Source organism: Coenobita brevimanus, chromosome 72 (assembly GCF_032717465.1).
Source record: "Coenobita brevimanus isolate Jiangsu-jjx chromosome 72, ASM3271746v2, whole genome shotgun sequence".
Taxonomy (NCBI): Eukaryota; Metazoa; Arthropoda; class Malacostraca; order Decapoda; family Coenobitidae; genus Coenobita; species Coenobita brevimanus.
The window spans coordinates 2,608,791-2,630,175 of NC_137025.1; the positions used below are offsets into that span (position 1 = coordinate 2,608,791).

Below are 21,385 nucleotides of genomic sequence, written 5' to 3' on the forward strand. Positions count from 1 at the left end.
AGGGGGGGGTGTTTGTGGGGAGTGGGGGTGTATTGTATGAGGAAGAAATGGGGTGTACAGTTGGAAAAGGGGGAGGGGGTCAGGGTGGGTAGGGCTGAGTGTTTGGAGGGAGGTGTGTGTGTGTGTTCTTACCTAATTGTATCTTTACAGGAATGAGTCAAGCTTGTACTGTCCCGTATCTTAAACCATATTTATCGTACATATCCTTAAATTTGTGAATTGTTTTGGCACACACTATTTCATTCGGTAGTGCATTGCACTGTGCTCTATTTGGGAAACTAAATTTCCTTACGTCTTTATCACCTCTCTTTTTATGCAATTTTTTGCAGTGTCCTCTTGCTGATGCTTCCCCATACATTAAGTAATCATTTATGTCTATTTTCTCCTTCCCTGATATGCATTTATATAGCATAATCATGTCACCTCTTTTCCTTCTCTCCTGTAGTGTTGGCAGATTCAGTTTATTTAGTCTTTCTTCGTAGCTTAGATCCCTTAAGCTTGGTACCCATCTTGCAGCGGCCCTTTGAACCTTTTCAATCTTGTCTATGTGTTTTTTGAGGTGAGGATTCCAGACTACTGAAGCATACTCCAAGGTTGGTCTGATGAATGATGTTATTATCTTTCTTAGCATGTCTTCATTTATGTATGTAAACGCTATTCTCATATTGGCAAGCAGTGTATACATGTTCCGCACCTTCTCACTGATGTGGTCAGCCGGAGATAGCCTGTTACTGACAATCACACCTAGGTCTTTCTCTCTGATGTGTGTAGGGTTTTATTTCCAAACATAATCCCAATCAGGTCTTTTTCCACTTTTACCAAACTTGATTACATGACCATGTGGAGAGGATAGAGGGTGAAAGACTGACGAAGAGAAAGTATGTGAGTGAGGCGGAGGGGGGAAGAGGGAGGGGGAGGCCGAGGATGAGATGGAGGGATGGGGTGGAGAGGTATATGAGAGAGGGGAGTGTGAGTTGGGAGCGGGGCAGTGAAATGGCGGGACACAGGGCGACGTGGAGGCGATTTGTTTGTGGCCACCCCGAACGGGATTGAGGCGTCTGGCAATAGATAGATAGATTACATGACGTGTGTGTGTGTGTGTGTGTGTGTGTGTGTGTGTGTGTGTGTGTGTTTGGGAAGGGGTGGGAGTTCGTGTTAGGGGGAAGGAGGGGATGTGGGTGTTGGGGGAAGGAGGGGATGTGGGTGTTGGAGGAGGGGATGTGGGTGTTGGGGGAAGGAGGGGGTGTGGGTGTTGGGGGAGGGAAGGGTAGGAGTGTTAAGGGGGAGGAAAGGGTGTCAATATTAGGGGGAAGGGAGAGAGGGAGGGCGTGCGTGCAGGGTAGAGTGGCTGTATAACAGAAGAGGAGGGCTGTGGTAGGGGGGTGAGGGAGAAATAGGAGGGGAGGGAGAGAATATGGGGGTGTGATATGGAGGATGGGTTAAGTATTACGGTATAAAGATAAGTTCGATAAGGCTACAGCATTGATATAACTTTAAAACAGTCTGTCTTGTATGTAATGGATGGTACTACTGCAGTCAAAATGCTATTTACACGTCTGAGGCTATCAACTAGGCTCGTGGTGAAGAAGGGGGGGGGGGGATTGTGTCCATTAACGCGGCAGTTCACGGAATGACTCTACCCCGAAGTGTGACGAGAACAGGTACAACTGACAGAAAAATACGAAGTTAATAAATGAATAAAAATGTTACTCTCTGGCTTTCCATTCTTAAACGAAGACGAAAAGTTCTGTTTTTGAAGGGCCGTGTATTCTCTGCTAAACGAATGCAGGATAAGCCTATAATACTGTTACGCAGGATTACCAAATTAATCCATTTACAATAAAGTATCGATCCTAGTTCCATCATTCCTGTGTGGACTATTTTTTTTTTTTTTTTAATACTGTAGCAGGGCGATATCTTATCTGAGTAATCACCCTTATCGCACAAAACGTTCCCCAAAACATTTCCCTTGCACCCTTTACTAACCTCTCCACGACGAGGTAATGATCGTTTTAATTTTATTTTTGTTCTTACACTACTTACTATTCAGCGTACGGTACTTAACAGAAAAATCTCACGAAACGTTTGGTCATACTTTCCTCGTCCCCTTCACCGCCAAGACCACTTCAACGACACCTTCCCCGTTTCTGTTCCTGTATCTTTGCTTTAAATTTGTGCCATAGGGTCTTTGACAAATGGTGCTAGGAATCCATTATTCAACTCTCCCTCTCTCTCACTAAAGTATAAAGTCATAAGTCGGTTAGCAGGACGGTTGAGCAGATACATTTAAAGGTACAGACGGTGAAATAGAAAGCTGAAGTAGACAGTGGTATGGTGAAGGTATTATTATATTTTTACTGTTGCAGACTGCTACTGATTGTGTGTCCACCAGTGAGCTCTGTTACTACCTCTCGTTAAAATTATACACGACTACTGTTTCTCCTTGAACTGAAACAAAAACATTACTACCGTACTACTACTACTACACACGAAATAATAATAATAATAATAATCATCATCATCATCATCATCATCATCAATCATATGTACCTTGTTTGTATCCTAATTTTAAATGGATTTCACCCCAAACATGCTACACGAGAACAAAACGTACACTTAACACACATGGATACATAACCGGTATTGTAGCGGTAATATTTTTATTTCTTTTGCGTAGCTGTTTAGTCAATCCATTGAAATAGATTTTTTTTTTTTGTCCTATTCTACATGTGCCTGGGCCAATAGTGCAAAATTTCGCCGTTTTAAAATGCATATCTACTCACAACGTCCCAACCCCCTCCAAACAAAACTGAAAAACTGAGCGTCTGGCTACACCCGTTTTCCTTTCCTTAAACTTGCCATCTCTCCGTTTTGAATCTGGGTTGTTGCAAGTGATTAACAATACACTGGTGCTAGTCAGGAAGAAGTGCTATGCAAAAGATGTAAGAGTCGTTCCTTTTTTCTACCGCTAAGCTACGTGATCTGCAAAATTACGAAAACCTGGGCAAAGTTAGAATAAAAGGAATATACTGTAGTAGTTGCGCCTGAGTATAAAAAAAAAAAAAAATACTATACTATTTATTATTACTGTACCAAGTGCTGTTCACTGCATTTGTCGTTGCTAATTATTTGAAAATGTTATGGAATCAATCACTTGTTTAATTCTTCAACTTTTACCTAAGTGAAGCCAGGGGAAAGGCGGCTATTGTACCGGTTCATGACGAAATGTGAACCACACAGTGGATAGCACTGAATTGGCATGCTAATCTCCATCATTCAAGGTTAAATGGTTAAATCTGATTCTTAATTTTATACTACAGTACTACTGTAGTATTAGCATGAAAAATTCTTATTTTTAAAACTAGCAAAATACTGTATAGAAATTCCTATCGGACGATAAATAAAAAGGATAACGTAAGGGAAAACAAAGATGTATGGTAGCCCTATAACTATTACAGCTACCACGCAGGAACAACAGACATGGGAAGATGCAGGATTCCCTTACACAAAAAAATAAAAACATCAGGGATCCCCTACACAAAAAATAAAAGTCGATTCCCCTAAAAAAAAAAAAAAAAAAAAAAAAAAGTCGGAGCAAGTTTGTTACTCACCTCTGCCTAGATAAGATATACAGTGCAGTACATAACACCGCATCCAGCGATAAAGTGGACCGCGGCTGCACAAAATCCTGTACAGTATTAGTTTTATCATCTGAAGCAACTGGGTAACAAACAGCTGCATGCAAATCGGAGCCGGAGTTATAAGGAAGCTACGAAAAGAATGAGTCTACTTGGTTACCGTAACAATCAACTCGTTTGACAGCCTACATTTAGGTATCAAGGTACAGCAAACGCGATATGCAGTTACTTATTCCAGGGAAATGATGCTAAGTTTATGTTACCTCAGTAAAGGTAAAAATAAAATACACAAACCTGCAAAGGATAAAGTATGGACCACACCTCACAACGTCACAAGCCCGACTAATCTGCCACCGTACGTAAGCATAGACCACACCTCACAACATCACAAGCCCGACTAATCTGCTACCGTACGTAAGCGGTATGAGCAGCCGAGGAAGCCGCCTAGACGCTCGGGTGTGCTATACGTTCCTGTCCTGAACCTGTGTATATACGTATAAATAGCCACTTTGAGCCAAGGGAACGCCTTATAAAACGTATAGAGCGCTGGCAATATACGTAGCGTTATATTGTAAGGTTGGTTTGTTGTTAGCCTGTTCAAAATAAGGTGTGGAATGCGTGTTACTACAATTTGCAACGCGGTTTCGTTCGTCTGGCAGCAGCGAAGAGAGAGCGGGAGGTCACTAAGGAAAGAGAAAAAAAAGAGAGAGGGTGTGATGCAACTAACCATGTACGTTGCACGTTCTGTTTAGAGAGAGAGAGAGAGAATAATAAGTCGTTAGAGTAAAAAGTTTGGAAGCTTTCATTGCCTCAATCTTATTCCACGCCCTAAGCTGAATAAAATCGCCTCAGTGTAACAGGAATAATTCACTATAGGATGTTTACAACAGATTCCCAACCCCTCTCAGCTCCCTTGATGGCGACGTGAAATCAAACTGGAATGTTGATCTGACTAGTAACCAAGGAGACGCATTCCTACCTCACAGCAGATTCATATTCAAGTTTGGTGATGTGATGCAGTACCGTCAGATGAAAATAAACCGACTGCAGTTTCCTAGATGCTACAAAGGTCATATTAAACCGCTGAGGACGAGGTGTTACAAAATCTAAAGGCCAACGACAAAACGATTTTTATCACAGGTGTTTCACCGCCGACGTTACCTCGGTGCACACACACACACACACACACACACACACAGATAGAACCCATTATGCTCATCCATTTTTTTTTTTTTTTTTTTTTTTTTGCAGGGGGCACATTGGACACGAGACACGCTACATGGCTGCATTTCATTTGGGTGCAAAATCCAATTAGCTGCTATTTCATTTGGGTGCCAACAAATCGTTACTAACCTAACCCATGCTAAACTAATCTAATCTAACAACCTAAACTAATCTAACCTAACAGCCTAAACTAAACTAAACCTAAACTAACCTAACCTAACGACGTATCCTAACAACCAAGCCTAACCTAACCAGAAACAAAGCATATTTACAACTGGGGTCGAGTCAGGTCGTATTCTCGTCGACGTTGGGAGCTTCCTGACAACCCTTCCTTGGTGATTTATTTATTCATTTATTTATTCTGCACGTATTATAACACCTCAACATTCTCTTGCATGTTATATATTTCTTCCCTAGCGATTTATTTTGGATTCAACTTCATGTGTCCTGGTACAGATTTGTCATTGAGAGAGAGAGAGAGAGAGAGAGAGAGAGAGAGAGAGAGAGAGAGCATAACACCTACAATATTGTTGACACGCAAAAGATGAACCAATGGTGGACTGAAGGAAATGGGGAGTTGGGCCTGCAGTCCACCGGGCTCACATTCACAGGAACCTGGGGTTACTACTACTACTATTAATAGTAAAAATACAACTACTACTACCACAAATAAAAATAATAATAATAATAATAATAATAATAATACCTCGAGGCGATTTTACTAATTTTACCGTAGATTGCTCAGACTTAGGGGGTGTGATACAGCCTTCATTAATTTCTATACTAGGGTTCTTCTACGCCCCCCCCCAAAAAAAAAAAAAAAAAAAATCGCTTGAAGATACTAAAAACAAAATACAGGATGGTTCTCGTGTTGTGGGGATCGCTGAAGTCTCCGCGTCTAGCCGTCTACTCCCACTGCCATACCCACGCCCACACCAGCAGACTGAGCCGCCTCCCCAAATACTCAAGCCACTATCAGGTGTTTCTAGGGTGGGGGGGGGAGGGGTGCAATTTACGGACCTGTACAAAAAATGCGTGGCCGAACTGAAGGGGTTGAGCCGGGGGAGGACGACCCTCACTGAGATGCTAACTGATAAGGAAACGCGATAAATAGTTCTGGTTGCCATAGGATACTCGATACATCCTCCTAAGCAATTTATTTCCCTCCCCCTCTCTTAACGGGTCTACATCCTCTTTAACTACGTCTCTCTCTCTCTCTGCTTAAACTACACTTATCCAAACTGAAAAATAAACTGAAAAATCTAAATTCAGAAGAAGCTTAGTCTCCATATTTTTTTACAGCAATAAACCACTGACCTACAAAATTATGTAAGATTATCTGTACAAGTCAGAATTCTATAGTTAGGAAAAGTGACCTACAAAACTATGTAAGATGAACTAGGGCGACACGTGTGAATTTCCATGGCAGGGAAATGTGACCTTGACAAAATGTGAGGCTAAACGTATAGGTCAACAAAATTCTTCAGCTAGTAAGGAAAAGCAGCCTAGATTTTATTCAGCTGGAGACTTCGAAGAGATGGATGGGTTAGATATTGCCTAACTCTTCCTAGCAGGGGTCTCACATATAGAAAATTGAATAAATTAAACCGACCTCGGCAACAGACTATACCATTGAGTCTTTGGGGTCAAGGTAAGACGAAAAGCATTTTACTGTCTGGCTGAGTTGTAGGAAATGTGGTGAGCCCCCAAAATAAATAAATAAATAAAACAAAAATAGTACGGTACTCCACACACAGGTGAATAATGGCCCTGTATGTTATCAGCAACTTCGTTTTTTTTTTTTTTTCCACATCTAATCTCTAGGAGCTGATTTTGCAGAAAGTAGCTGCTGTGATTTCTCCACGACAGATCACGAGAGAGAGAGATACCCCAAAGACAGAGATACATGAAGGACTGAATTTACTTAGGTACCACTCAACGTAGCAAATGTATTAGGCGGCATGCTGTGTACGAATGATTTGTTAATAGTTTAGCCTTCACTCGTAAGCTTCAGTTGCGTTAAGATTGTTAGTGTCTACTGGTGTCCTTACTCATTAGCCTATCACACACCTTTACTGCCAATCATATTGGGCGTCCAAGTAAGCTACCTTCCCACAAGCATGAAGCACACTCACCTTGATGGTACTATATATATTTAACCAGTTTTTAAGCCTAGTGAGCAAAATTAATGTTGAAAAACGAGCATTGCACCATGCTTCATGCCAGGGGATAAGTTCTGTAAGAGTCACTGTGCAAGCCGCAAGGTCAGTAGTTGCCAGAAGGTAGGAGGGGGAGGTTCCTTTGCGGGGTCCCTGCTGTACTTAATTCGCTGCCACCAAACTTCACATTTTAATGTTTACACAGGATCAGGGTCAGTATTGTTATATTTCATATTTTAGGCCGAGTAAATATCACGAAATCAAATCCACGCTTAGGGTAATATCGAATATCGACGCTGGTGCACAAAATGTTTATATGGGTATGGCCAAGGTCGGCTGGGCTGAAATGATGGGGTTGAGTCCGAGTTGCTTACTGTGCCCACAAACTCCTTACGCACTAACGCAGAATTTTTCGCAACACGGATTACAATTTTCAGCAAGGGGAAAACACGAATCACACTCAGCCTTGTTTGGGAGGAGGGGGGAGTGCTAGCTAGTGACTAGGGAGGCTGTACTAGCAACTCTTCCTGACAATTTATTCCCTCTTATGGCACGCCAATATTGACTCGCATGTTGCTTTTAGTCTTTTGATACCTAAAAGACATAAATATGGGAAAAGAAAATATTGAAGCCTATATGCAGAATCGCTAAGGGAGAGGTGCTAATTCAGAAAACCATTCCCGTCATCACAAGAGAACATTAGTGACCATGTAGAAAGATGCAAGTAAGGTTGGGGTGTTAGAAAGTCTCCCTAATTTAGGAGAATATATGCGTAGGTCTGTGGTGGGGAAGATGGTAGTGGTGATGTATCTACTTCTGCCTGCCCCACCCATCGCCTCCACTATGCTTACAGATCAACAAACAAAACTGATGATCAACCACATCACCTAAGATTTCGATTTGCAGGAATGACAAATAAATAAATAAATAAATAAACCACCTTCTTTTGTTGTATTAGCGCTCTGTACTTTTTACAACAAGAATTTCAATTCAAATAAGGGAATCAGTTTCTGCCCTCTCCTTGTCCTTCCGTGATCGTGTTTGTGGTTCTGGCAATACTGTGAGGACTGGCATCGAGGGTGGTAAAGTTATAACCCTACTGCTACTTTTCATGGTCTTATATGAAAGGGTATACACAAGTGGTAACTCATCTCTCATATTAGAAAGGGGCTGTAATATCAGTTTACAAATTTCATAGTGACTTACTGTAACCTCAATCCATCATTAAGTTGGAAAAGAGGTCTGGATGATAATGATGATGACTTACTGAGGCTCTGTCTTCTCAGCCTGAAGGTGATGTCAGGCCAGGAGGGAGCTATGGGTTCGGAACAGGCGTGGCATCAACGACACCAACACTGGACATCCCAGTCACAACAATGGTTTGGACACATGCAGTCACACCCACAGCAGCAGCCATTCACAGGACAGCTACAGCCATATACAGTGCAGATGCACCCATATACAGAGCAATCACAGACATACAGAGATCAGCCACAGCCTTGGACAGGGCAGCAACAACATTATGCAGGACAACTAAACTCACAGCAATCGTGGCCAGGGCAAGATCCACAGGAGCAGTGGCAGGCACCACAACACGTACAGCAGCAGCAACTATCAGCATCACAACTGCAGCTCCACCATCCACAGTCATCGTCCCAGCAACAACAAGAGGGCATGACCAAGCAGGAGGATGCAGAGGCAGCTGGAACCAGGACAGGGACACCACAGATGACAGACATCAGTGACAACCTTGTGCCACCACCATCATATGAAGAAACAGTTGTTCAGCAACCCATTTCTGAGTTACCGGTACCTCCAAACATACCACCACAGTTACACCCATTACTACCCTCAACACCCACAATACCCCCAGTGACACCACAGCAACAAACATCAGGGGAGTTTGCTGGGCCATTAATGTTCAGCACCTCAGAGCAACCAGAAAAACTATCTCCACCAGTGAATTCCAACTTCCCAGAAAGCCAGCCCAGCATGCATTTGCAGGCAGCGGGATTTACGTACAGCCACCAGACGAAGGTTGCCACTACCCACCTCCCACAATCTCAGGTCAGTACAATACAGCTGTTGCTGTGGCCCCAGGTTCATCTGAATAGGAGCCAGGTGTAGTGCAGGCTGACACCGTCCTTTTCCTGCAATTCACCATCCTCCTGGGGGGCAGGGATGGAGTTGAGAGATGCTTGTATAACTGAGCAGTGTAGCTGCTCAGTTATATCAGTGCCACCATGTAAAGGCATCCCTCTCAAATACCAGTAAGGTGAAGACCTCATTATAAGCAACTTTTTTTTTTTCTTTTCTTTTTGGCCATAAAATTCATATTCATGAGAGAAAACTTGCTGCTGAAGCTGTGTTATTACCTATAAAGTTGATCTGTCAGTTTCCCCAATTTACAGTACTGGTACCAGTTATATGAAAAAGGTAAGGAGAGTGTATGTGAGTGAGGAGGAGGGGGGGAGAGGGGCAGGAAGGCTAAAGATGAGGTGAAGGGATAGAGTGGAGAGGAATATGAGAGAGGGGTGTGTGAGTTGGGAGCAGGGCAGTGAAATGGCAGGGGACAGGGTGACATGAAGGCGATTTTGTTTGTGGCCATCCCTTACGGGATTAAGGCGTCTGACAATAGACAGACAGATAGATAGATAGATCTCTGCCTTGTAATGAGGACTGCATGTATTCTGAGCTGTTGGTCATATAATACAGTTTTCATAGTTTTGCACCCATCATTGCAAGAGACGTATCATGAGCTGGAATTTGTCTCTCCAGAAACACAATCCGGTATGTGTGTCTTGTCCAAACTAATGATTTTGTTACTTACAAGTAGTCAGTGATAATGTGACTACAAGTATTAAATAATATCCTGTGCAAATTAAGTTACACCAAAGCAGTACGGTACATTTATAAACACACATTTACATCTCTCCCTACGTGTCAACAAGTGGGTTGGTGGAGGGTTAGTGCCCCTTCACGTAAGACAAATAACTCAAAGTCAAATGACCACCCCTTACGGGCTAATGGTGTCTGGCATTAGATAGATAGATGGATAGACATTTACATTTAACCATAACACACACACACACACACACACACACACACACACACACACACAACATACTGTAGCTACTGCGTTTATAAAAAATAGTTATCAGAGTTTAGGGCAATAATTTTTTAACACTCCTGTTATTGTCCTAGAAACTGTTGCCTACAATAAAATGAAGTAAAATAAATATAAATAGCTACATGAAATATGATGAATGGTGTGTTCCAACATTAATGTGTTCATTTCCAGCTTTAAGAAAATAATTTTCAAGGTTGTGAATAAAATATTTAAATTTTCCAGTGAGATCTAGCTAGTCACCTACAGCTTTTATTATGACTATTCTATATCTAATCTTATCTAAAGTTCTGCTGCAGACAGGGTTAGGTATAGTATTAACTGCAATTTTGCTATCAGGGAGTTTGCAACACAGGCTATAGCCCCCATGAAGAGTGGGGTAGCTATACCTAGAATAAAGGAAAAACATAAAATACTTTTATTACCTCACTGAACCTGGAGACTTCAATATCATATCAGACTTGCTATCTCCTGACAGTGTTATTCAGCAAAGGACAGAGTCCTCACAATGAACTGGCTAAAGATTGAAATTAACTTCCTTTTACCAGCCTTCAAGTCAAGTAATCAGTGTACCAGCAGCCACCACACAACCCTCACTCAAAGAGGAACCCAGCTGCCTCAAGTCTTGGGCCTGCAAGTTTATACTGCTTTTGGCTGCACTCAGCATCATTGCGATTGATATCTACTTCCTCAGAGCCGCCATCTTGGCACTGTGGTGGTGACTCATATGGTACACTGTACTTCTGTAAGCTACAAAAGGGCCTTATACAGTATGCACTTTCTATTTTAATATCTTTTCTATCTTGGTATGTTCTTTTTGCTATTATGGCCACAGTACACTGCAGAAAATTGCATACTAAAGTTCCATTACTATCATTAAACCTCATTAACAAGTTTCAATCCAGCCTTCAGTATCAGTTGTTTGGAAATCTGAGATACAGTATTTTCGAACACATCCCTGACATAATTACTGTAAAATGATGACTGACTGCTACACTCTACTTGGTTCACTGTATCCATGTTATCACAGTATACCTCAGCACAGCATACCTCAGTGCCAGTATATTTAGTTTGTTTATTGTGTATATCATGACTCATAAATCAACTGCAGTATTCCATTAGTATAGTGGTTCAAGCATTCCACTAGCAACTCTGCCATATGTACAGATTTGATCCTTAACAAGTGTGTGTGCATGTACTGGACTCATTGCCCTTGCCTCTGATCTCTACAGTTTTTCTGGTCATATACCATAATGTCCAGTTCTGCCTATAAGGTAATGATGCAGAAGTTTTGACTGCTCTCATGTCATGTACATCCTCAATGTAGTGCCTACTCTGTATGTTTAATGGTGCTAATGTATAGGCCTATACAAATATAAAGATATTATACTATACTCAGTTTATAATAAAGCCAATACATATGCTTTTATTCTTTCTTTCTTTCCTCTGTATTATGTTTCTACTAGTAAACACCTATTACTGATTTTTTTCAATGATATGACACAGAACAGCACAGAATGAAGCAGAGTGTCCCTGTATTAGCTACATGTAAATATCCTACTTTTAATTATGTCCAATTTGGTGTGAACTGTTATACTATAGTATAAGTGATAGAAAACAGAATGGAGAAAACACTTTTATAAATAGATTTCTGTTACTAGCATAAAGGCTACAGCAGATGCTATCAACTGGAGGTTAAGCATTATATCCCATGAAAAGGGCCACTGGCTGATGATAAGAAGAGTAGTTAGTCTCAAAATACTATGCTACAATCCCCATTCCCAAATAAAATCCTCTAAACATGGGAAATGTCTTAACCCCTCAAAAGGTGAGTGATTGTCATAAAGGTGCATTGCTAAAAAAAAAAAAAAAAAAAAAAAAAAAAAAAAAAAAAATCATGCACTATGAAACTTACAGTATAGCAGAACATGAATACCTGGATATACAGTACAATAAATACAGGCATACAGTTCTTTGTCCAAGAAACTCCAAAACGTAATCATGCCAAATATAAATACAGTAATTCAAGTCAGAGATTCACAAATATACAAACTACAGTATTACGGTATATACCTGCCATTATGCACTGCAGAAAAACCCAGGTACAGGGAGACACTGTACTCTCCATTCATTAAGCTATTCTTCCTTCAAAAAGATGTTCAGGTTATAGCAGGGAGTTGACTGTGATGTTTGTGAATCTTGGGTGGTTGTTCAGTGACTCTTTAGATTTCATAACCCCTCTTACTTTATGATTTATCTGGTACATTTCACACTTGTAGCCTATGCTATATACTGTTCCAAACAATGTTCATATCCAAACCATACAAATAATATAAAAGACAGTTATATAATTTTCTGTGCAAAATAAATAACTAAGAAAGAGGTGCTAAAAGCTTCCAATACGACCCAGAACACATGCTACCTACCTACCTTGCAACTGAGATGACAGAACTTGCTGTACCCATATATGTTCCAATAATCAATCCATCCTTTCCCATAACTCAACTCCCCTTGCGTGTTGTTGAATCAAAGAAAAATCCTTAGCTTCATTCAGAACCCAACCTGCTGCAACATACATGGAAAGCACACTAAAGTCACAATCACTTTTGTATGCTATATCCGGAAGCCTTTTCATAGTACATCTCTAATCCCAGATTGTTTTCTTTGTCATGGTACCAGTATGTGAGCTTTTTCTACTGCACTTTGTTTACAACTGAGAGTAATGCCTGAAGACAGTTTGGTTCTCAAAGTATGCTGTTATTAATTAAATAAGGGCACCCCAATATTGACCACGAAAAACCCTATTATTAACTGTCCTCTTTCTGTAATATGACCATGGCAACTATCAAATCGGTGTATCACTCCTCACTTACACTGTTCGTGTCTTATTTAGTCGATGTAAACTTGGTGAAGCGATTACCTTCCTGTGGTACACACACAAATCACACAAATCCAACAAAATCGCACAAACTCATTCTGGAATGATGGACGTCTTGTACCATCTTGAAAAAGGAGCTATATATTTTTTTCTTTACAGGCGTCTTTCCTGTTGTTTTTCTGCTTCGTTTTTGGTGGCAGAAGCTTATTTTATTGGGCATTTCTTTTATTTTAATCTATTAAGGAATTGGATTATTGTATACAGATAAACGAAAAAGAAGACAAGATATTTTAGTTGCTGATATAAACAAAACACAGCTGACGAGGGTGTGAGGGTTTGGCGTGTATACGGCGTGGGGGTGTGTTGCCTGTCATTGAAAATACTGTACAGTACTACTTTGTAGTGGTTCATCCACGAGGCGGCAGCTGACAGAACATGCCTGTAGGTTATACGTGAAATAAGTGAGCGTGTTTTTTTTTTTTTTTTCATTTTCTTTTCGTTTTCATATTTTCAAACCTGTCTTCTGGGATACCAGTACTTGATTTTAACTTACAAAGATTTGCCTATTGGGAAAATCTTTCTAACTGTAGGCCTAGTCCGAGAGTGGTAATAGTACAAGAATGTCCCACCCAAGCATTCAGCAGGCACATGTTACTTATATTGCAAGAGACATAATTGTGCTTGGTTCTGCGGTTTCAGCTTCAGTTGGCTCTCCTCAGTTTTGATAGATGCTATAGCTATAGACTGTTACCATTATGCACCATCAGGTTGCCACAGTGAGATCCATCACAGTTACTAACCAAAAAAAAAGGCAATATCAATGCTAAATTTGAATCAAGTACCTATTTGAAAACAGATAGCTACTAGAGATACACATGAAATACTGGTAGATCTTGTACAGTACAGTACCTGTTTCAAGGTATGGAACTAGGAATGCTCAGTTTAGGAATAAAAGATGTATCATAGCCATCTCAGCTTGGTCAGATCCTGTTAGATTTGGATATGAACTGCCTATAAGTAACCCCTTGAATATTACCAAGGTTATGTTTGTTAAAATCCAAGGTTGAGACTGCAGCATGAGGCTTTCTTAGATGGTAAGATCTTAAAATTCCAAGTCAGGTTTTAGCAGAATGGCATAGATTTTCAATTTATAAAAAATTCTATGTTGTAAATCTCCCTATATTTTGGTAACCTCATTTCCAGCTTTGAGTTATGGTATTGTCAGAGTTGGAAAGGTCATACCTCAAGAATGACCCATCTCTGACAGAAATTAATATCGTATACAAATGAATCACACCAAAAACTGTTTCTGTTCTGCATCTGTTACTTATTCTCAGGTGTACCAGGTGTCTATCCGTGCTCAGTTGGAGAATGTGACCAACCTCCATGCTCCTGGCGATGATTTCCAGTACTGCATTAAGGTAGTGCCACTCATAAACCTTGTCTCTGATGTACTCAGTATTTTGCTGTTCAGACTCATTCAGTCAGAGAGGCCATTCAATCTGGTGATTTTTTTTTTTTTTTTTTTTTTTTCACTAGTTGATTTTATTCAGCTTAGGAAGACACCCAAGTACCTGCTATACATTACAGTAAATTTTCATATGCAATACTGTATTTTTCTTGAGAAAATTATTTAAATAATAATATCGGTGAATTCAGCCCAGAATGTAGTTGGCAGATGCCCTGGGCTGAGCTCACTGAGGGATGAAAACACCAAAGACCACATCGAAACTGTCACCACATATTACAACAGACTCCCACACCTCAGACATGTAAGCAGCATTTGAAAGGGAAAAATGCCACTTTCATGTCACTTGATAACACCTGATCATGCCTGTTGATGATCAGTAAGTTGATTATAATGTCTGACTGTTACTTATCATGTGTTTGCTTATTGATGTTCATTAGATTACAACATCTGATGATGGTCTGGGACTCCACAAAGGGTTGATAACAAATACAGATGCAGTTGCTAAATATTCTATAACTAAATATTTTGTGTAAGAAGTTTAATGTACCTACTTTGTCAGACCATCCCAAAATACAGTACACTTTAGACAAGTATATTCACAACATCTGATGTTGTTTTAGATCACTGCAGGGGATACTTTGTGGGAGTACCAGATACTCATGGATTTTCACCATTTGCTTGGAAATTTGTAACATATTCCTCATGAATTTGGAGGACTAACTGTATTTCTGTAGTTTGCTGAGGAATTACTAGCAAAAAAGAACATACGAAAGGTGACATATAATGAGCAGTTCCCATATACATTTACTGTGAATTAAACACACACACACACACACACACAAATAAAAAAAATAAGAATGCAGCTAGCAACAAGGACTTCATGTTGTAGCAGCAACTGCAACTCCATGCTCATGTGAAATGTGAACCCAGTGGACTTCATCCTTGGGTTTGCAGTTCCCCATCAGAAGGATAGGGAGAAAGTTGAATAATGTTTTCCTTAATTGGGCAGATGAGGTGTTCAGTTGTATTGGTGCCACCACATGAAAGCATCCCTGTCCAGCACCAGGAGTTGTAAAATGTAGAACCAATGTTTAAAAAATTAATAGCTGAGTAAATAATTAAGGAATTATTGTATGTGAACCACTCATTGCTGTTTTCCCTGGCAGACCAAGTGCAACTCCTGCAATGAGGTGAGTGACAAGTGGCAATTTGTGTCAGCAGACGAACACTCTGACATCCCGGGATCAAGGGGTAATGCCAACATGGTGTGCAAGTGCAAGCTTTGCAATCGAGTCAACTCACTGGGTAAGCCACTTGGGTCTCTTAAACCCTTCACACAGATGATATAGTTTTTGTTTTTTAATCATGCCACCACCAGACGAGTTTGTCCAGCTTAAGGGAGATCTTTTAGTAAATATTAGGACAATTGGCGCATGGATTCGAGCTGTTTTCTTATAGACCTGCATTCTAAGGGAAAATTATTTTAGTACCAGAAACATCTCAGGTGGTTAACATCTGATTTTTTATTAAAAAATGTTGGAGAGCAAATGAAATATACCACCTTAGTGATATTACAGACAGCTGCCTGAATGATCCCAATAGCGTGTTTACTGCCAATCCCATCAACTGGACATAACGTCATCACATTAAAACCAACTCAAGTGTGTACAGTTTAAAACCATAAATAGCAATGGAAGCGTAACTGGAAGCGCTGAAACCTATAGTCTCACCACACGACTCTGAGGTTGCCATTATCGTACCCTGTCAACCTTCCATTCAAAAGTGCGTCCTATTTCGTATCATATTTTACATGGATCATATTATTATGCACTAATATGTTATACACAAATATTATTATACACGATGATATTATGCACGAATAACATGCGTCTCATACACAAAATCAGACGCACTTTTGAATGGTAGGTTGCCAGAGCATGATAATAACAACCTCAGAGTTGTGCGCCACAACTATAACTGGGGGGCTTCACCCCCCAGACCCCCGAATGATTATACCCTACCTAACCTAGTGCAAACTAAAATGTGCATTACATAAAACTTACCCCAAAACAGTATTGTGCGTTAAGTGTGTTCGTTAATCATGGCACAATCATCACATGACCTTGTGATGGTGAAGGTAGGTGCAGTCATAAAGCAAATCTTTATATACTGTACATCACACAGGAGGCATCCATGAAAATATGATATAGGTTAGTAAAACAATGCTCAGCTGTTAAATTAAATAACTTCATAATCCACAAAATATAAGATATCTGCAGTATTACACACGATGATGGAACCCCCTATTTACAAACATTTTTATCAACCAACATTTTAAAAATCCCAGTATACTGTATATGCTGATCTTTAAAAAATAACACTATCCTGTCAACACCTCATTCCAACAGGAAATTTGGAAATGGAGCATCACTGATCTAGATATTTAGTGATCTTTTATAGTGAAGGAAGTGGGAATGGTCTCCACAACCCTTGGATTGTAACAGATTAACACTAGTGCTCTTCACAAAGAAGTGCTGTAGAAAGGATGTTGAGCTATATCACTGTGTGTTGTCAGTCATGAAGCTGTGTTAAATAACCTGGAAAAGAATGAAAATGGGCATAATTAAGGTGAATAAGTTTACTTTATTATTATTATTGTTATTGTTGTTATTTTATAATCGACTCACTACTGTAACAGCATCATCATCATCATCATCTTCTTCTTTATCATCAAAACACTCAAGATATTGACTTTTTTTTCACCAGCCAGAACTGGGCCACTCCCATAACTGAATACCAAGTTGTTGTTGCATGAAAATCTGTTAGCCATAGTTATGAGGTAGAAATGAGTCATTTTGGCTACTAGTCAGGTCAAGCTTCAAATACTGACCACACTTTGTTATCATTTCAAATTCTGATCCTGTGTTGCCCCATGAGGAGCATAGAAGCCCGGGCCTAGGCAAGTTGGTCCTGACATTTAAGATGAGAGTGACCAGCCTCACTCATCCGAGTGGCATTACATGAGCAATAAATCCCAACCATCCCTTGGATATAAACATGCACTGGCTCATACCGATTGGAGCACCATAATTACCCACTAAACCACCAGGCACCATAATTTGGTTGTATGGTTACCACCCTGTGTAGTAAATGGTTTCCTGTTGTACAGGAAGCCGTTTTGCATGTCACTAAGTGTAGAGTCACCTGTAGACAGAAGGAAAAGGAAAGAATGACAGAAGAGGAAGGAAGGAAAGAAGGTTATTAACTGAATTAATTGGGGTTACGAATCTGCCTCAGGGTTGGACATATGCACTGTACCACAATCATCACTGGTATAACCAAAACTATTAATATATCTGCCACTGTCATCACTACAGGTGTCTTCACTAACATCATTGAGATTATCACTGTCATCTTCCAGTTTCACCAGTATCATCGCTATCGCTTATTCATTTTGTTTCATTTCGTTTATAGAGGCTCCAACATTGGTATTGTTATTTTTATTGTTATTATCAGAATACTCATACTCTTACTGTTCAGTAATTATTGTTATTATTGTAATGTACATTTCCCCCAGTTTTGTATTTACAGGCAGATGTCAGGTTTAAACAGTATCTTTAATTCCAGAAACAGTTCCCAGTATAAGTACAGTACAGTCATTTCTTAGGTACTTTGATTCCTTAATATATGTCTGCTGTAATGAAGTCCATCCAGGAGAATATAAGTAAATGCTCTACTGCTATGTTTCAATACAGCACAGTACAGTACCTGAAACTTACCTGAAACATAACTGTAAATATGGATCTGAAGGAGACTATACAGAGCATTGTGTTACTATTAAGAAATTTTCAAGAACAGTACCGTACTTGGTCATCTTCAGTATTTGCCCTGACAGATGTGCTGACAGCCAAGAAACAGGCTTACAATGCCGATGATGTTCCCAACTTTAAGGTGATAGTGGCATTTGAGTGCCGTGGGATGAGCGTTGTGGATTTCCAGTTTGGGGTGAGTGTCAGTAAGTCTTTGTTAATATGGAAATTTTGCCCTGTAAAGTCCTCATGCTGTTGTAGAGAAACTGCCTTTTAAAGTCTCCATATTGTGAAAGAAAAATTGCTGTTAAAGTGCCTGTTATTATTAAAAATGTGCTTATTAAAATCCTCATTATTATAGAGGAAAAAACAAAGTTCTTGTTATCACCAAAAATGTGCTGGTTAATGTCCTCATTCATATGGAATAATTTCTTGTTAAGAATTCATGTAATGGGGTCTGTAAGAGCCTGCATTGCCCAGAGGCAAAGTGGGGATCCTCTGTTTGACTCAGTGGTAACGTGCACACTTGGAACGCGAGGGCCTGAGATCGAATCTCGGCCAGACCAGTGATTGAATTAACTATTCAGTTATTACATTGGTTGGCATCTGTGTGGGATGTGAGGTGAGGCTTGAAGGGCAATGATGTTTTTGGTTTGCTGACAGCATCCTAGTCCTTATATCTGGGGGATGAGCTGTTCGGTGTAGTCCGCAACATCCCCTATGGAGGCCTCCAGTGCAACGCTACCATGTGTGTTTGAAACTCTCCAATTTAATGACCAAGGGGGAAAAGAGTGATGTAATGGGGGTCTATAAAAGCCTGCATTGCCCAGAGGCAAAACAGGGATCCTCTCTTTGGCTCAGTGGTAACGTGCTCACATTTGGAGTGTGAGGGCCTGAGATCGAATCTCAGCATGGCAGTGTGATTAATTTGTTAAGTTTCATTTCAGTTATTACATTCATTGCTACATCTACAGCCAGTGTGCCAGCACCTCTCAATTTATGGTGCCAAAGAAAATGTTTTGATGTCTTGGGACATATCCATAACTTTCAGCAAGAGCTGACTGTATGTGCATTTGATTTCTTTCCCCCATAGTGCTGGCAAACTTTTGCGCCTTATTTTTACAAGCACAGGTCAACTTGCAGTGCATTGCATTCAGTAATGAATGTTGTGATGTAGCTATCATTTCATGCAAATTTATGTTGTTAGCCATCATATTCTTTTCATTTCTTGCATCAGGAAGGCTGGTGGTTTGGAAAAAAAAAAAAAAAACATAATGATATTTTTTTTCTTCTTCTTTTCTGTCTCAGCAGGATGGGTGGGCATGTGAGGGGCAGGAAAGCCACACCCCCTTCACGGACCTCAGTCTTGGAGATGAGGACTGGTGCGATTATGATGAGGATGCTTCTTGCCCTGTAGGAATAACCGAGCTAGAGTATAAAGTGCACTAGCTAGGTGGTTGGGTATGGATGCTGAGTTGAGGGTGGGGTGTGAACTTTCAGTGTGAGGGAGAGAAGTGAGAGATTCAGTACAGTACTGCTGAAACAGTCATCCCTCATCTTTTGCAGGTACAGGGAAAAGTCACCCACAAATAGTGAAAATCCATGAGTAATGAAAACCCATCTAAAAGGGCCCTTACATCCATGATTAACATTGTGATTGCCTAAAAACCCACTGTAATGCCCCCAGATATTACCAGATAGTTGAACCTGCTTGTTTAAAGTGTATTATCAGATGATCAGCAACAAATTGAGTTAAGATAATGCATTGTAAATTAGTATGTTTAGGGATGTTGTACAATCTGCGAATAACGGAAACTAGCAATTTAAAAAAAAAAGGATGACTGTTTTGTTATATAATCCTGGAAATTATCAGCACATAGCTAGTTATGCTTCCAGAGAGGATATTGTGGTACTGGTATTGTTTCCATTTATGCACTTTTATATGGGACTGATTAATACTGTAGTGGAGTAAACATGATTTTTCTAAATATGGTACTTTTTATAGCAGAGTATGTAATCCAGATATCACCACGTTAATATTGTGGCAAAGAGCATTATTACTATCTATCTATTTATCTATTGCCAGACACCATAATCCCGTAAAGGGTGACCATTTGACACTGAGTTAGTTGTTTTACAGGGAGGGGCACCAACCCTCCACCAACCCACTTGTTGACACGTAGGGAGCACATATGGTTTGGTTATATGGTTACCACCCAGCGTTGTAAATGGTTTCTTGGCTTACAGGAAACCATTTGGCTTGTCACTCAATGTAAAGCCACCTGTAAAGATAAAATAAAATCGTCTGGTGGTAGCAGTAAGATACTGTTCATCATTGGATTTAAAGGGCTAACAGTGGAGGGAGTTTGGTAGTTATCATACAAGCTAGCAGTTACAGTTCTTGGTTTCTTTGTGATGTCTGATGTACTCCATCACCTTTGCTGCTTCAGTCAAAAGATGTCATTATTCTTTCAACCATCTGGCAGCTCCACGCAGCTTGGGAGAGACTTTTCAAACCAGAGAGGTCAGGTACAGCTGTCATGTACCTCTTCAGTACAAGAGATCTCCCCTGCATTGAATAAACTCATCTGGAGATTGCAAGAATGTGCCAGTAAAACACGTCAGTTGATTTGGTGGATTAACCCTTAAAATCCAGGTAATGTCCTTGTAAGTTTACTGCTGCTTCCAGACGATTATACTCAACTTGGGAAAGGCCTTTTCTGTTGAAGGGGTGTATTATTGGTACATCTAACTGAAAACCCTGTCCCAAGTTGAACAAAATCTGAAGGAGATGCTAAAAAACTGAATAATAAAAGATGTCACAGGAGTCAAGGGGCAAGGAGGAGGAGAAACTTATTTGTTGCTGTCACTTCTTAAAGGCATTTGTTTATATATTAGCTTGTGTGAAGTTTTTTATAATCATTGAAATCAGTTTAGGCTTCAAATATAAACTGATTTTATTATACGGTATTTCATTTAACTTCCTTTGATGCCTGTGCATTATAGCTAATCTGAAGGTCAGTTTTAGAGCCATGGGTTATAGATATTCAGCATCATTATTATTGTATCCTAAGAAGTT

General features: G+C 40.1%; 2 protein-coding genes across 3 annotated transcripts in view; one reads left to right on the forward strand and one right to left on the reverse strand.

Moving 5' to 3' along the window:
- Positions 1-12,661, reverse strand: part of LOC145407200 (uncharacterized) — a 31,691-nt gene extending 19,030 nt beyond the window's left edge. Inside the window, exon 1 of the mRNA XM_080278236.1 lies at positions 12,579-12,661. Coding sequence (XP_080134362.1) covers positions 12,579-12,646 — 68 coding nt within the window. The 5' untranslated portion in view covers positions 12,647-12,661. The remainder of the gene's footprint in view (positions 1-12,578) is intronic.
- A 672-nt stretch (positions 12,662-13,333) lies between these two features.
- LOC145407028 (CXXC motif containing zinc binding protein) lies at positions 13,334-21,209 on the forward strand. Of its 2 annotated transcripts, none has more exons than XM_080278047.1 (5): positions 13,334-13,467; positions 14,364-14,447; positions 15,664-15,802; positions 18,393-18,502; positions 19,615-21,209. In XM_080278047.1, exons 1-5 carry the CDS (start codon positions 13,462-13,464, stop codon positions 19,753-19,755), a joined length of 480 nt encoding a protein of 159 aa, XP_080134173.1. In that variant the 5' UTR covers positions 13,334-13,461; the 3' UTR covers positions 19,756-21,209. The 2 variants fall into 2 exon arrangements, with proteins under 2 accessions (XP_080134173.1, XP_080134174.1); XM_080278048.1 differs by having other exon boundaries at positions 19,618-21,209.
- Positions 21,210-21,385: the final 176 nt, after the last annotated feature.